Here is a 16,397-nt window from a genome sequence, read left to right as displayed (position 1 = left end):
AATTTTCTAAATTTTGTTATTCTTGTGTTTTTTTTGTAACTCTAGTGGTTTTCATGTAATTTGAGGTCAAAGATTTTAGATGGCCGCCATTTTGAAACGGCTATAGTCAACGAAATGAAATTTTGCATGTTTGTGTTAACACGTTAAAATACACAAGTGTGTAAAATTTAAAGTTTGTACCTCGATTCAAACTCGAGTTATAAAGTTATTTATAAAAAAACACATACAGACAGACGGACAGAAAACGAGGCTCCGGCGACCCATGTTTATAATATAAAATATTCATGTATTAACCCAAGGAATAACCCTGTGAATTTTTTCGAGAGAGTTCACAAACACCCTGTATATTCCTCCTATTACTTCCTTTCCCTCTCCACAGTCCACACTCTCACTGGCTGATTCTGTCTGATTGGTCGGAGGTCGCTTTGATTGCTTTCTTGCTCAGCCTCAGCCAACAGAACAGATCGCTTTGCTTTCGTTTAGTTTTAGTTCTCGTTCTCGTGTTGGAGTTTGGAGTTGGAAGCCATCTTACCAACTGAAGTACAAGTTGATGTATAGTTTAAACTGCTATTTTTGAGAAAGATTTTCGGAATATTTATACATAATATTGTGACTAACTTTCGTTTAATAATAATATTTTACTGGATATGAACATTTTTAACACCCAGATGTACTAAAAATCTTCAAAGAGGATCAGCAGCTCGTACTGGTAATAACATAATGGAGGATGGTAGTCCATCCAACGAAGCATAGTTTAGCAAAGGGACATAATTTAATATCTTTTAATATAGTTGCTGAACATAGATGTAGTAGAATTTTTGAAAATCTATTCATATACTTGAGCTAGCCACGTCTTTATCACCATCATTATCGTCATGTACCGGAGGAGCCCTTTTTAAAGCAAGCAAAATTGAAGTAGGACTTGTAGGCCTAGTCTGCCATCAAGTTGGTAACTTAGTGAGTTTATTCTGAAACAACAATTACCATTGGAGTTCTGATGCTTAAGTTCAAGAGAGGAATAGTGGGGCCTACTGGCTCCTGCATTGAAGTTATATTTTTTCGTAATTATTTAGACCAACTTTATTTAAAGGAGCTAAGTTTAGGCTTAGGCCTATGTCCAAGTTAGATAAGTTTTTAAGATAAGCCTTAGGGCTGTTAATACAACAAGTTGGTTCATTTTTCATTTTTTGGGAGAAGTTATGCCCAAAGTAGCCTAAGGCTACATTAAGTTATACAAAGCTCTTAAGTTAGGCCTACCATGCTGTTCAAGAACACAGAGGATACGTGTCCGGTAACTGGACGTGGATTAGGCGTCCGGCAGTGATGTCAACGGGTTGTGAGGTCCTGGAAAGCCATTACCACAACGATACGAGTACAGCCATCGGTGTTCGAGGTGTAGTGGACAGAGTGCTCGGCTGATATGCAAGAGGTCCCTGGTTCGAATCCCATCAGTAACTTTAACTTTTTGTCAAAGATTTTGCTTTGAATGCCATTTCATCTTAACAGTAACTTACATCTTTTGTTAGAATTTTTGGCATTTAAAATTTTATTTTATGAACAGAATTTAACCTTCATTTGATTTTTTCATTATCAGCAAGTTTGGTTAGTTAGGTTAGGTTATGACAGTAACTGCCGTACGCCTAATCCACGTCCGGTTACTGGACGCGTATCCTCTGCGGTTAAAAAAAGTCAAAGGTGTAAATGATGATTTTATTAGCAATTCGGTACAAATAATACAATAAGTATGCATGCATTGTGGTATTTATTTGCTACTTAGGTGCCTCCACACTATTTTATTTTTATTTTGATAGGCCTATCTTATTACTTTAGTTTTTTACCTCCTGAATCCAAATATAGCCTGGACCATCATTTTTCACCGCTGATGAATATTACTCGAGATATCGCTGTAAAAATATACAACATTAGAATAAACAAGGTAGGGCGGATGACATTTTCAAGGGGAATGTGGAATTAATTGTGGGTGAAGTAAGCCTACAGCTGATTGTTTTCTAATAGCCTATTAGGCCTAACCATATATTTTTATAACTGTGAAAAAAATATTATGAAGTGTAGCATGCACACCTGTTTCTATATTTAGCCTACTAAGTATAACTAGTCCGCTGTTTTCCGCAACTTTAAAATTGTGTTATTTTTTTACATATAAGTTCTTAACTTATAACTTTTTAACTATTAAAGCTATGAATGAAATTTTTACCATACACCGTACGTTGTTTATACCATAAAGCAGCTTTTTGTGCATGGATATTGTAATAAGTTAATTAATTACTTAGGAATTAAAATTCTTTATGAAGCCATAACTCAAAAAACTCATGAAGTCTGGAAAAAAATATATTTTTTATTGTGGAAGTCATGAAGGGTATCAGCTTCTACAATATCATGAAACCGTGAATGATTGATTGATAATAATATATCTGTAAAATTTCTCTTCCGAATATGATTGCAAGGGCTTCTTCAACTGAGGAAAATTCATTTAGACTCCAAGAAGTATACACAACAGGTCGGACGTACTTACTTACTTACTTCATACTTCTTCCCTTCATCTTTGACCAGTGATACTGGATAGATGGCGTCAGTAATACTTTTAAAACTAATGTTTAGGAACTGAACAGAACAAAAATTTAAATATTGAAAAAAACTGTACACTATTTACACATTTTGGGTTTTATGTTTGGCGGCAGGTCTTTACCGAGCTAGGCCTTAGATATTTTGGGTCTCTGCTTTATAATTCTCCTCAATGGAGTAGAAAGGATTTTTCCTCAACAATCGTTCTACCCGAGTCCTGAACTTCCCGACCTCCAGATTTCTCACACTAGTTGGGAGCGTGTTGAAGAATTTTAGTGCCAGGACTGGGAAGCATTCCTTCTCTCTACTCAGCCTACAATAAGGGATATCAATCTTTTCCCTCCCTTGGGTGTTATACGGGTGCAGGTCCCCTCTCATAGTAAGTGAAGATAGGTTTTCCCTGACATAAAGTAGGCTAAGTAGAATGTATTGGCTAAACACGGTGCAGACTTCGAGTTTTATAAATATAGGTTTGCAGTGGTCTAGAAAGCTAGCCGAGTCTATGATTCTCTAGGCTTTTTTCTGCTCGAGTAGGATATTATTGCATCCTGATATGTGTCCCCACAGCTGAAGCCCATACATAATATGACTGTGAAACAGTGCATAATAATAGGTGCTCCTTAGATAGTAGAGGCTTTAGGCGCCTCCGTCAGGTATAGTGTGAGACATAATTCCGGCAATCCTATAGTGTGAAACGAACATCTTTCAGAAACAATTGAATTTTATGGTGTATAATTACCATTTTATCAAGCCTTTACCAAAATGACATATGTTTCATCAACTTTATTTGCCATAAGGTTTTAGTAAGCGATAAGTTTTTTACAACAACTTTAAAAAATGTGTACTTAGTCTCCATAACAGTAGAAATAGCTGCACTTTGTTCTGTTTCTTTTACAGAATTTGTTTTATGTACAACCGAGACCTTTCTAAATAATTACTAAGACCTTTAACATCTTCATTAAATTCTGATAATTTTTACCGGTTACTGCTATTTATTTTGTATCTTAACTTAAATGTCTATAAATATAAGTACTTACCTAAAAATTTTTCATAGACCTAGCCTGCTCCACAAAAGATAACTCTCATTTGCGTTTGACTAAATTAATTTTCATTTTTTTATCTTCTATAAAACCCATTTAAAATATGTCTTAGCTTCGTGAGAAAAATACATGCTGCAACTCATTTTCCAAAGCTATAAAATTTCCACCTAGGGTTTCCTGCAAAGTGCTTTGTCTGAACAGGCTAGTGTACAAAGATCTGTAGGCTTACTAACATGGAAATTGAGAATAATTACCATATTTCTAGAAATACCTTGCCTATATAGTTAGTAAAATACATTTGATTTTTTTCAGATTTGATTATAAACACAATTTAAAATATTCGTTAACTTTCACACTTTTGTGAAAACTGAACATGTGACTTTCTAAAAGGTTTGAATACCTGCTATTAAGCAATCCAACGTTGTTGTAAACACAACTAGTTTCTGTGCCTACAACCCTACAACAATCCTACAATGATGTGACTTTCCTCTCCTCAATTGATGCTGAACTGATTAATATTTCAAATCAATTGTTTTATTATTTATAAAGTCAATAAGAACTTCCACTATCTCGTCACCAAATTTTGGAATATAATTTAGAGGAGGAATTACAACCCCTGGAATGCATGGATAGTACCCGCAATGTTTCTGGTTTCGTCCTGGACTTCAGGCGGTGTGATGTCGAGGCTGTCTACATTGAACTCAGTAGAGTGCATGCTACAATATTATTGATATAAACAGCTTCTTTCTTCTTCTCAGACTCATTTGTCTCCACTATTCGTGAAATCATCCTAAGGCATACATCTATGAAGAGACTTGGTCCATCAAAATTTCCTTGCTGGTTCGATAGCCAATTGAAAAAGCTCACAATCATGAAGAAGGCCATGCATTCCAAATTTAAAGCCTCTCAATCACTGCATGACTACGAAGAGTTTTCCCGTGTTCGTCGCCTTTGTAAGACCTTAAGCAGAGATTGCTATGCACAATACATTGATCGAGTTAATAACTCTACTCCACTTAACATAAGGTCTTTTTGTGGCTTTGTAAACAGCCTTAAATCAAATAGTAGCTGCTTCGATTGTTTCAACTACCACGGTGAGAAGGCCGGACGTCCTGAAGATATTTCCAACCTTTTTGGAGTTTACTTTTCATCAGTTTACCAGCAGTCAGCAGTGACTCCTCCAGTTTACGATTTCAAAACTCACCTGAATTTGAACTCCTGCAGACTAAGTTGTAATGACGTTCAAAAGAAGCTGCATCTCTCGATCCTTACAAGGGAACGGGGCCTGTCCTAATACCTCCATCTGTACTGAAGTACTGTAATATGCTACTGGCTCCTCAATTGACGCACATCTTCAATCTTTCACTTCAAGAAGGAATCTTTCCGGATACATTAAAAACCAGCTTTGTTGTCCCCATTCCCAAAGTCCAAAACTCTTCCGATGTAAGTGACTTCAGGCCGATTGTCATTCAACCCACCTTGGGGAAGGTATTTGAAAGTCTCGTTTTAGACCAAATAAAGCCCCTTTTTGACAACCTCCTCTCAACTCACCAGCATGGGTTCTCGACTGGCAGGTCAACCTCGTCCAACCTAGTAATCTACCAGAATTTCCTAGTTTCCAATGTGTCGATGGGACTTCAGGTCGACAGCATTTACTTGGATTTCTAGAAGGCTTTTGATCGTGTTAACCACCAGATACTACTTTCCAAAATGGCTGGTTATGGAGTCACTGGACAACTCTTGAAATGGTTCCGTTCATACTTGGATAACCGGGAACTTTTTGTAAAGTTTCAACAATCAATTTCTAAACCCTTCACTGCAACATCTGGCGTCCCTCAAGGCTCACACATGGGTCCATTTCTGTTCTCATTATATCTTAATGACATCATAGAACTCATGGATGTGGATAAACTGTTATTTGCTGATGATATTAAGATTTTTACGGCCATTTCTTCCATTGAAGATTGTACAACACTCCAGAACTGCCTCAGAAGGATATGTGACTGGTGTGTCTCAAACAATATGAGTCTCAACATCAAGAAATGTATTACAATCACCTTTACTCTTTAGCCATAGCAAGAGACCTATTATCTTCAACTATACCATCGATGGCAGTGATATTCCTAGGAGGACCTCAGTTCGTGACCTCGGGGTGGTGTTCTCATCAAACCTCACATTTCTTGACCATATGAGTTGGTTTGTGGCAAGGCATCAAGGGCACTGGGCTTCATTATTCGCACCTCTAGACATGGTCTCAGCATCACAGCGCTGAGGTATCTCTTCATCTGCCTTGTTCTCTCAGTACTTGAATATTGCAGCATTGTGTGGGCTCCCTATGCAATTGGACAAATCGACCGCCTACAGAAAATCCAAAGAAGGTTTCTTCGAGTTGTTGGACTCAAGATGGGTTATAACTATGCAACAATTCCCATCAGCGACATCGAAATTCAATTGGGACTACAATCTCTACATTTGAGAAGAGAATTAGCTGATGTTTCTCTTCTTGTAAATCTTTTAAATGGTGATGTTGTATACCCTGAGCTACTTGGTCGGATCAACTTTCAAGTTCCGGGAGGAACTCGCTCAAGGAACCTCTTCGCTGTTCAAGCCTACGCCAACAACTATGAGCACAACAGTGTGATCCCCCGTCTCCATAGGATTGGGAACCTCCTGTCCCCTCACGTTGACCTTTGGAACACCTCAGTTGTGACCGCCAAAAAAATTTACATAAATCTGAAAAGTTAACTGCATTCACTGCCTGTATTATTGTCCGTATTTATTTATTGCATGTTAATGTTTGAATTCTATTGAGCGTTTTTTATTGCCTGTTATTCTATTGCCTCTGTATTTTATTGCCTGTTGTTCTATTGCTTCTGTATTTTTATTGTCTGTTATTTTTTTGTATGTATTTTATTGCCTGTTATTGCTTGCCGTATTATAGCCTGTTAGTTATAACCTGTCATTATAGCCTTTCATTGCCTGTTATTGCTTGCCGTATTTATAGCTTGTATTTATAGCCTGTTATTTTTAGTCTTTCATTGCCTGTTATTGATTGTTTTTTTTTCTGCATTTCCTGTTATTATTGTCTGTTGTTTTCATTGAATATCATACTTACCCAAAGTTTTTTGAAGTTCAGTTTTGTTTTACTGTAGCCTATATTAATTGCATTAGTAATCTAGTGTCGTTCTTAATTATGACATCTTGTAATTGATTATGCTAACTACTATTGTATAAAACCCCCAAAAGAGCACATTTCTACTTGTTATTGACTAACTGTGCTTGTTAGAAAGTGAAGTGAATCCTCTCCAGCTCTAGGTCTTGGTCTTTTTGATCTCTTACATTTACATGCAGATTGCAGACTTGCATTATATTTTCTGTTTCTCATCTCAAAATTGTATTTGGTTTGTTGAAATTGAATATTTTCTTCTATTATTTAGTTAAGAGTTAGGCTATTAAATTTAAATTAATCAAACCTTGAGTGCCAGTGCCTATTGCTCTAACATGCAAGAACTCAATAATTATTTACTCCTTTAAGTTTCATTGGATTTAATCAATAAAAAAACAAGCAATTTATCCAGACCATATTACAAAACTTAATGTGAACTGTATTACTGTAAACGTAATGTTTCCGTAATTGTGGTAGACGATGGTGATAGATAAACGACCACGGGAGAAGTACAGGATTTTGCAGAAAACTTTGATGACATTTGTGTGATCACGGGTGATATTCAGGTTTTAGCTGTGATGGCGGAATGATGATAATAACGTTTCCGTAACCTTGGAAGACAACCATGATATTCACACGACCGCAGTAGGTATTCAGGATTTTGCTCCGATCTTGGATGACAATGATGACGTTTCCGTGACTGCAGGAGCCAATGATGATGACTACACAACTGCAAGAGATATTCATCGCCCCGATCGCAGATGGGGATTATAGGTCTAACGTTTCTGAGACCGTCGTTACTGAAAATCTTTGACGACTTAGATGATCTTCAATGAACTTAGGCACATTAAAATTGGGCTAGTTTTTTTTTTTTTTTTTTTTTTTTTTTTTGCCTGGGCAGATATAGTAAAACTATTTACTTAGTCGATATTGTTATTGTTTTACTTTGTCCAATAGATATTTAACTTTTTTTACTTACTGGAAAGTGTAGTATTACATTTTTTTTTGTTCAGAAGTACCGGTACTGATTTATTGTCAATGACTAACTTACAGGGCCAAACTTAAAACCTGATAACTTGATAATTAGTGATTCTAGTAGTTACAACCAGTCCAAGTGTTCAACAGACAAAGATAAATAATATAGGCAGTTCAACGTAAAAGATAAAAACAACAAACACGGTTCAAAGCTATTTGATGACAAGAAGAAGAACAACAACAACAACAACGAATGTTCATGCATCTGATATTGCATTGCCAATATAACTAATGTTAAAGAAGGATAAATGGTAGTTTTATGTACGGTAGCTGTTGAATGAAATGAACAGTGATTGTGAGGGGTTAAAGGCAAAGTACAAAGCATTAGAAACTTATGATAACATTTCTTTGTCCTCAGATAACTCAGTAGGAATAGGGACAAATGAACTAATAACCAATTTATTTAGTTCATGTAGTGAAAACAACAACATTTAAGGCCACATCCTTGGTTCCTGTCAGAATTGAATTCTGTAAATTATCACAGGAAGAAGTGTTTGAGAAACCTTTTTTACCAAAGATAAAGGATGAAGGTTCATTACTTGAACTCAGTTAATATTCAGGTTATTTACATTGATGATCGCGAAGATGAAGGCAAAGGATAAGTTATCCTGCTCTAATTTTGATACTGATTGTATTACAAATGTGTAAGCGGAAAAACAAACTAATGTTAGAAAAATGCTGATTTGGCAGGCATAAAACAAATGATCAACATAAACGCTTCTTGAAAAGATCTAGAGATTCTGGATATTGAAGAAAAAAAATATGTTTCGAAACTGGCTTGCATTTCTTGCAAAAGTGTTGGTCAGTCTCCATTAGCCTCATTATGGAGTTGATCTCAGAACATAACAATTTCTTTCATCCCTATTACTGAATCTATTCATGCAACACATTGTTCATCAGTAAGTTACATACCAAGAATCTACGTACATTTTTTGTTGTTTGTTAATTTGCTTATCCGCTTACATATTCGTATTACAAAAAGTATTAAAGAACTGAGAGCAAGGTCACTATCTACTGTTGCCATCTTCATCATCGTCAATGTAAATAACCTAAATATTGACTAAGTTCAAGTAATGAACCTCTTCTTTTATCTTAAGTAAAAAGGTTTCTCAAACACCTATGATGATATTACTCAATAATTCAGTTTTTCGGTCGATCTAGTTTCTGCAGTGTCCAGGATGCATATAAGTCAGACTGACTAAGTTGTAGCCAATGTTCAGCCATACAAACCAATGAAATCTGTTAGAATTTCTACCTTGTTCCTCAGACATTGCACTATGACACTGCTTTCACCACCAGCAAGCTTTGATTTAATTTTTGTTGTGAATTGGGCCAGTGATATTAGTATTAGTGGGTTAGTCCTTTAGATTTGTCATCCTAAATAGAAGACATTATTTTGGTTTCGGTTGTGGCTAGATGGGAGGAAAGTGTTTTAACTATGTCAGCACCGGGTCTCTCTGGAGAACTCTAGTCTAGATCAAAGCTTTGAATCTTGTCTTGGATAGGTCTGCTGTTCAACTCGAGAAGTTCACTGTCTTTGGTAGAGCTTACCGGAAGAGGCTCGTCTTAAATTGGTGTACAGCTCAGGTGGAATTTGAGAAAACAGATTATTATTTGTTGGAGTTGCACCTCAAATCATCCCCTCTGCTTATCCTTACTGTATATGTGTCCACCTAAAATTAAATTTAAAATCATTTAAATGTTTGTGTTCATAAGATTAGGGAAAACAGAAATAAACCACCAAGTAATAGAGTTCAAAGGTTTGGTTCCTCAAAGTAATTTCCCACCCTTCTGTTGCAGGTTACATTTGATTGATCAACATTGACTATGGTATCTACCAGGCTACAAAGCACTACAGGAGGTGATAATGAAGGCTCATCTCGCGGAGTTAGACACGGCAATGGACCTCATGTGTCTCACGAGCTAACACCCTACTCTGCTCATCCCTCCAGCCCCCATCCATCGCAACAATATGTATCTAATACTCATTTCTTGGATCTTCCCAGTGACTGTATGGAGAAGATCTTTGGCTACCTGGGCTATAAGCAGGTGTCTCAGTTGAGATTGGTAAGAAGTTCTGCTGTTAAAATTATGTTTTTGGTAAAAAATATCTGTACATTGAAATTGGCCGGATTGTATACATTTTTTGTCACATGTCTTGAAAATGACAACCAACCTGTGTACTGTATGATTTTCAAACCTTGCCTATAATGCTCAGAAAGAAGCTAACTAATATTGACTTTAAAAATGCATAGTTAAGCTTTTAATACAGGTTTTTGTTATAACAACGTTTTTAATGCAGTGTAGATACCTTTTACCTTTGTTTCACACACGTCTAGATTTATATCTTAAATATTAGAGAGGCTATATATAGGCCTATTTACTCTTACTCCTGTGGACACTCAAATCTAAGTTGATTTTGGCCTCGCCAACAAGTTTCCTCCAGACTCCTCTGTCTTCTGTCATGTTTTAGAGCGTCATCAATCTGATGTATGGTTAATCCTATTGTGAATAGTCTGCTGTTAAGTCAAAATTAAATATAGGCATATTGTAATTGCTGTGTTAACTAGCCTTCAATTTACACACCATCATGATATATAATTTCATATTCAGTATAAATCACTGTTAAAATACAAGAATGAAATAAAGAAAACTATGCCGAACATGTTTCCTAGAAAGTGAATACCTTAATTGAGAAATGTCCTTTCACACTGTGAATTCAGATTTTTCTCTAATTTTCTTTACATTTACTTGTTACATCAGTGTGATAATAGTTGCGATTTTGTCTTGCAGGTGTGTAAACAGATGGACCGCGTCTGTAGTGCGATCTTGAACTCGACTTTCCAGAAACTGCAAACACAAATGTTACACCGCTTCCAAGATATCAAGTCCAAGATGCCAAGACGGGAAAGTGCACGACGCAACCACCCCCTGGCGTGCGAGAGTGACATTATAGAGACGCTCCACATGCGGCTCACTTTACTGCAGATGTCCTTCGGGAAGCATATCGAGCGAAAACATGTTTGCTTTTTCGCTGGCGAGGTATGTGGAATATTTACAGATTCCTTCGCAGCCTTATAGAGCCTAAGTCCAAAGATTTTCACTCTTTGAAATTTTGAATCTTGAAACCAATACCAAAGGTTAAAAAATTCTTTTAAGTTATGTTACATAACCTCAAAAAATCCCAAGAAATGCTAAAATGCTCTGTATATTTAACTATTTCTGACCATTTTTATTAGTGATGGGCGGATCCAAGAAAATGTCGGTACCAGGTCCGGATCTTGAAAAAAACGGATCCAAATACAGATACGTTTTTTTATTTTTTCAAGGTCGGGTTTTTTAAATAAAATAATTCATATGGCTAGGCAATGTCAAAGACTAGCTGTGTCCATATAAAAACACTTAATATGTGCCGTTACTGAAAACAGTTATCACAATTCTACGTTGCGCAATGATTATCTGATTATCGATCGTAATTTTGAGGAGATACGAAAGAAACAAACTACCACCTATCGCGTTGTCTTTCTAACACAGCTATTTGTGTCTGTGTCGTAATCTTCAACGCAGTGCGAGCGCGTGATTGGTTCGTCGCTATGACGACACACGGTTGCCGTGACAACCTACAGTGCGCACTGAGCACTGCGCCTTGTGTGGGAGGGGAGATTATACCAACAAACTATTTCAGGAATTCCATTTTGGGACGGATGAAAGATAAGGATGAAACAAAAAGTGGTCACGTGTGCAAATGTAGTGGGCGAGACAATAAGGCTATAAACGAGTATTGTCACGTCGTTGTTCCTTGTTTGTTCACTTTTTCAGATTCCCTATCAAACGCCCCTATCTGCTATCTCTCTCTCTCTCTAACGATGTACTGATTAAACGGATTGTGGTTGACGACTTTTCTACTTATAAGTTTCCCTGCGGTTATTTTAGTTCAATCAATCCCATAACCTTTCTATCGTTTATCAAAATAATTAATTAATGTGTTTTGTATTTTATTTCCTTTAAACCAACCCCTATTTACCATCTGTATTTTATAGAATAAAATGTTTGTTTATAAAGTTTGACTGGCCACACAATTTTGTACCTATTTTATTTTGTATAAAGTAACAGATACTTTGATGATTGTATATATATATATATATCAATAAATGCTGCGTGCTGTAATGAATGCTTTTTATTATCAAAATAAGTAATGAATTATTAATTTTTGATAATACATGGGTCATTGAATACCATAATGTCACGTAGTTTCCTATTTGTAACTTGCAAATAATAATAATTGATTGTTAATTCTTGAAAATGGAAAATAGTGAACGCATTTATAAACCTGTTACAGCAACGCGGGTGTAAGGGATTATTGTTTCAGAGGCTAGGGTGTTTCAAGGACAAAGTGTTGGGCCTCCCGGCTTAGGGGGGGTGGTGGTGAGACTGCAAGAGGGGGAGGAAACTGGTTTTGGCTATTTATTGATTAGTTCACCGACCCTTCTAGTATTTATTGATTAGTTCACCGACCCTTCTAGACAACAAAATTGAGTGACAGTGTTAAATCACCGTGTTCTGTATTTCATTTCTTGTTTACTTTGTGTGTTATTCTATTAATTTTAGTGTTTTGGTCTATTTCCTCCTGGTCCCTTGCAAATTGTATTATCAATGCTAAATAATTGTGGTCAATTCAAATTATATTTTTGATTATTCAAATCCCTTACACAAAAAGACAAAAGTCAAACCATGCAAGGAAAAAACCTGCTATTGTAATCCCCGTACCCAGCCATTTGGGTAGTGGTGAAAGTCTAGTCTAAATATAGCTCAAAGGTCCTTCCCTTCCCCCCCAACCCCCTACTCATTGTTGCTATTCCTCTCATTTCGAGGTCATGGCACAACCCCTCCCTCCCTTCTATTGTTTTGCCTTTATAGTGTTTCTATTCTGACTTTTATAAACATAAATTTATTGCTTGCGTAACAGTTCAGTAGTGGAATTTTCTATCGTGAAACAGTAGGCCTACTTTAAAACAAAATCACTACCGATCATGTCATTCTATTCTGTGTCAAGTCAGTATAGCATTGCCAGTCAGTTGCCGGCGACTGCTTTGAGTTGATCTATTCTGTCGTGACAGTTATAAAAATAGGTTAGGACAACTACCTCTTGCTTATTTTTATTTTTGTATTACTGTAGAATCTACAGTAATACAAATTACATTTTATGTAAACACAAGTTACATTTCAACAAATATTGATTTTTTACAATTTTAAACCAAACTGGGGAGTTCAAAGATAAGCTCGAGTTTCAAGGCCGTACTCTACTCGAACTCGAAATCTCTAATACTCGCCCGTTTTGTGTTAATAGTATAAAAAAAATCGGATCCATTAAAACCGGATCCAGCCCAAGATCCGACTTTTTGTGGATCCGATCGGGCGTCGGTTCTAGCTCATATCCGGCGGATCCGGTAGTCCGATATCCGGATCCGACCATCACTAATTTTTATATGCAGTAGGGTCCTCCATTATTGTTTTTGAAACATCACAGTTCATTTGACAAAAATAAAATGGAAGCAATTTTTTTTAAATACAATGTTTGATTGGGACTAAATCTCTAACACATCCAAGAGGAGAGCAAATTAGCCGTCGGGACTGTTTTTCCTGAAAGCTCTTAGTAAGCTGTTTGAAGGCTTCGTCGTAGTCTTTTTGAACTGGTTTTTCATTATAGGCTAGCTTGGTGACCAAACCATATGCTCCAGCACCATTTTCAACTTGCTGATACGTTAAATGGTCATCGACAGTCCCAAGTAGTTAGTTGGTTTGCCAAATTCTTTTTTGAAATTCACAGCCACACCAGCTGACATTTGTCTTTCATCGCCAAAGTTGTCAGAAATGCAATGTGCAAATGCAACTGTGGAGTCTCCTCGTTTTTCCCTTAAACTTGAGTCATGTCTTTATCAATTACGTTGATTCCGGGGTGTTATCCACCCCGTCTTTATCAGAGAGTCTGTAGATTTTCTTCACTTTTTCCAGCTATGCCTGATGTTTTGTTTATGATTTGGCTTAAGTAGTTTCCACATAGGTTTTCCCTCTACGATTTAGATGGAAACCATGCCTTGTGTGATGATATCTTTTTAAAAGCCACAGATCAAGTAGGCGTGCATTGGGATATTTATATGCAAGTTTTCTTATTTGATTGTTCACCATTACCAATGCTTCTTGTTCAAAATCATTATGGCCAAGGTCGTACCGATACGGGATTGTAGATATAATAATGTTCGTGTTTTCACAGTTTTTAATTTTATTTTCAAGAGTATTCACTAAATTCTTTGTACACTAATCAACCAAATGGGCATTATTTAAATTTGAATTTGCCAAGTCATTACAACCACCTATAACTAAGATCCAATCTTCTTTACCGTAGTTTTTCATAGCTAGATTGTTTTTCATTGGTTCGACCACTTGCTTCAAAGGGGCTCCAGGTTGTGTGTGCCCAAACACATTTAAGTGATTGCCTATTGTTCCATCTAAGTAGTTACTCAGGTCTTTACCTTGGCTGTCAGCAAACAAAAGAAAAGCTTTTTTATTGGAGTCTTGAGATTTTTGTTTCATTGTCTTATTATTGACGGTCTTATGTTGATGTATTTGCAATGGAGAAACTGTGGTAGTTGTCGTTGCTAAATTTAAATTATCCTGCACTTCTTCCGATAAACATTCAAAGTGCTTTCTACATGGTATGGTGCTGTTAGGAGGGTTGGTAAAAATTCTCTTACTGGTCCGCCTGACTTCCCTGAGACTGTTTTCCAAGATTCTTTTCTTATGTTATGATTTGTTGTTGTTGTTGGTCTTTGTGGTGCTTTATTTTCATTACTATCTACATTATGCAAATTGTCTGGCCTTAGCATCTTAGCAGCTATTGTTTTTGATGTAACACCTAGTTCGGAAATATTATTAATCAATATTGCCAGTTGACCTCTCTTGTCAACAAGTCACTCTCAGTTATGACTGGCAGAAGTGATTTCCAGTGTTCATGAAGTGATATTCCAGTGTTTTGCAAGATGAGTTGAACTATGACATCTGTGTATAGCAGTACATATATTCCACTGTCATATGCATTCAGTTGTCTTGGGATAGTTATAGCAGTTGTATCTAATTCTTTGGTACATTTAAAATATTTTTGTAGTGATTGTGCAGTTTTCAAAGCATGGGAGTAGTTGTTTGTTTTAGCTGAGTCAATGTACAAATACCGTTTCTCACTTGTGATGTAAACCAGTAGGCTCCAGTGTGAGCCACAGCCTCCAGGCTTGTCCACAGCTTGTGAATCGTTGACTGGTATTAGAAATCAGTGATCCATTCGTTGTTTATAAGAGAAAGACCAATTTTGTTAGTGACTGGCCCTGCAGGTAAATTGGTTTTAGTAACACTTATCTCCTGATTTACAGTGTGTTGAGTTGATTATTTATATCAGTGACAAAGCTATTATTCAAAATCTTGCAACTTGCTGTGGTATTTTCAGATACAACTTCTGAGATAACTTGGGTATCAACCGTATTAATACAACATGTACACAAATAATTCATTTCATTTCTACATATGGTAGTTGAGCTGAAATCAAAGGACTGTTGGATGCCGAAGGGTTTTCTTGTGTATATGAGTTACATGACAGGAGAGCAGCTCAAAATTCACTCAATATTACTTACATTTAAACATTTCATTTGAGTCTTGTTCAAAGACTCAAAATTAAATTGTTTAAATTGTTTGCTTTTCAACTTTCCCAAACAAGATTTATTTTCCAAGTAAGGATAAATATCAATTTATTTGACAAAAGCTATTTCACAGGCACCGTAAAAAGTCACTTTATATTTGTTAAGTGATTCGATTCATGCTTTTCAATTATAGCTGGCCAGGGTGGATGACCTGTCACCTTTGCAAACACTTTTTCACATACTCCATACTTATATTTATTTTGGCTGTCAGTGTTCATTATTGAATTGTTATTTACAAATGACGCTGAAATCCATCAATAAAATAAAATTTTACTAATCATAATACTCATTTAAAAACAATTTTTTGTAATAGCAATGATTATCACATTCATAGGCAAGGTCAGTGCAGAAAGTAAACAATAACAAAAGGGTGATTTAGTCAACAGCTGATAAGCTTGAAACAAGAGTAGGTATATGTATCCAGGTTAAGCAGAACAGTACAGAGGTCAGCGCTGATAAGCTGATCTGCCGATAGCCAAACAAACTCCACCTCAAAACCTGCAGTGCTGTTTCAGACAATAATGTTTGTTGCAACCTGATTGAGTAGACTACGGAAGTCAGTGTCTATAACTTCAGCTTCTAACCAACACATCAGATATTATAAAGTTATTTATTTAAAAGTTTAGAATCATTGTCAAAAATCACAAATCTATCAATAGTGGTAAACTACTAGTGGAACAAAAAATCTTATATCAGAATTTAACTATATCAGTGCTGTTGGAAATACATGTGCTTTGACTTCTTCCTAAGTAAGTCTTTTGAAAATTGATTTTAATCAACTTTTAAACTTACAGAAGGCTGTTTTTAAACTATCTGCAAATCCAGTAT

The 16,397-nt window shown here is 36.2% G+C and overlaps 1 protein-coding gene across 1 annotated transcript in view; it reads left to right on the top strand.

Moving 5' to 3' along the window:
• Positions 1 to 479: 479 nt before the first annotated feature.
• Positions 480 to 16,397, top strand: part of LOC128997900 (F-box only protein 28-like) — a 33,978-nt gene continuing 18,060 nt past the window's right edge. Inside the window, exons 1-3 of the mRNA XM_054423706.1 lie at positions 480 to 709; positions 9,625 to 9,891; positions 10,618 to 10,866. Coding sequence (XP_054279681.1) covers positions 9,652 to 9,891; positions 10,618 to 10,866 — 489 coding nt within the window. The 5' untranslated portion in view covers positions 480 to 709; positions 9,625 to 9,651. The remainder of the gene's footprint in view (positions 710 to 9,624; positions 9,892 to 10,617; positions 10,867 to 16,397) is intronic.

This window comes from Macrosteles quadrilineatus, unplaced genomic scaffold (assembly GCF_028750875.1).
Source record: "Macrosteles quadrilineatus isolate MER2022 unplaced genomic scaffold, UCM_ALF_1.0 Scaffold_7__1_contigs__length_78375512, whole genome shotgun sequence".
Taxonomy (NCBI): Eukaryota; Metazoa; Arthropoda; class Insecta; order Hemiptera; family Cicadellidae; genus Macrosteles; species Macrosteles quadrilineatus.
The sequence above is the reverse complement of the archived record's forward strand: the minus strand, read 5'-3'. Positions and strand labels throughout refer to the sequence as shown.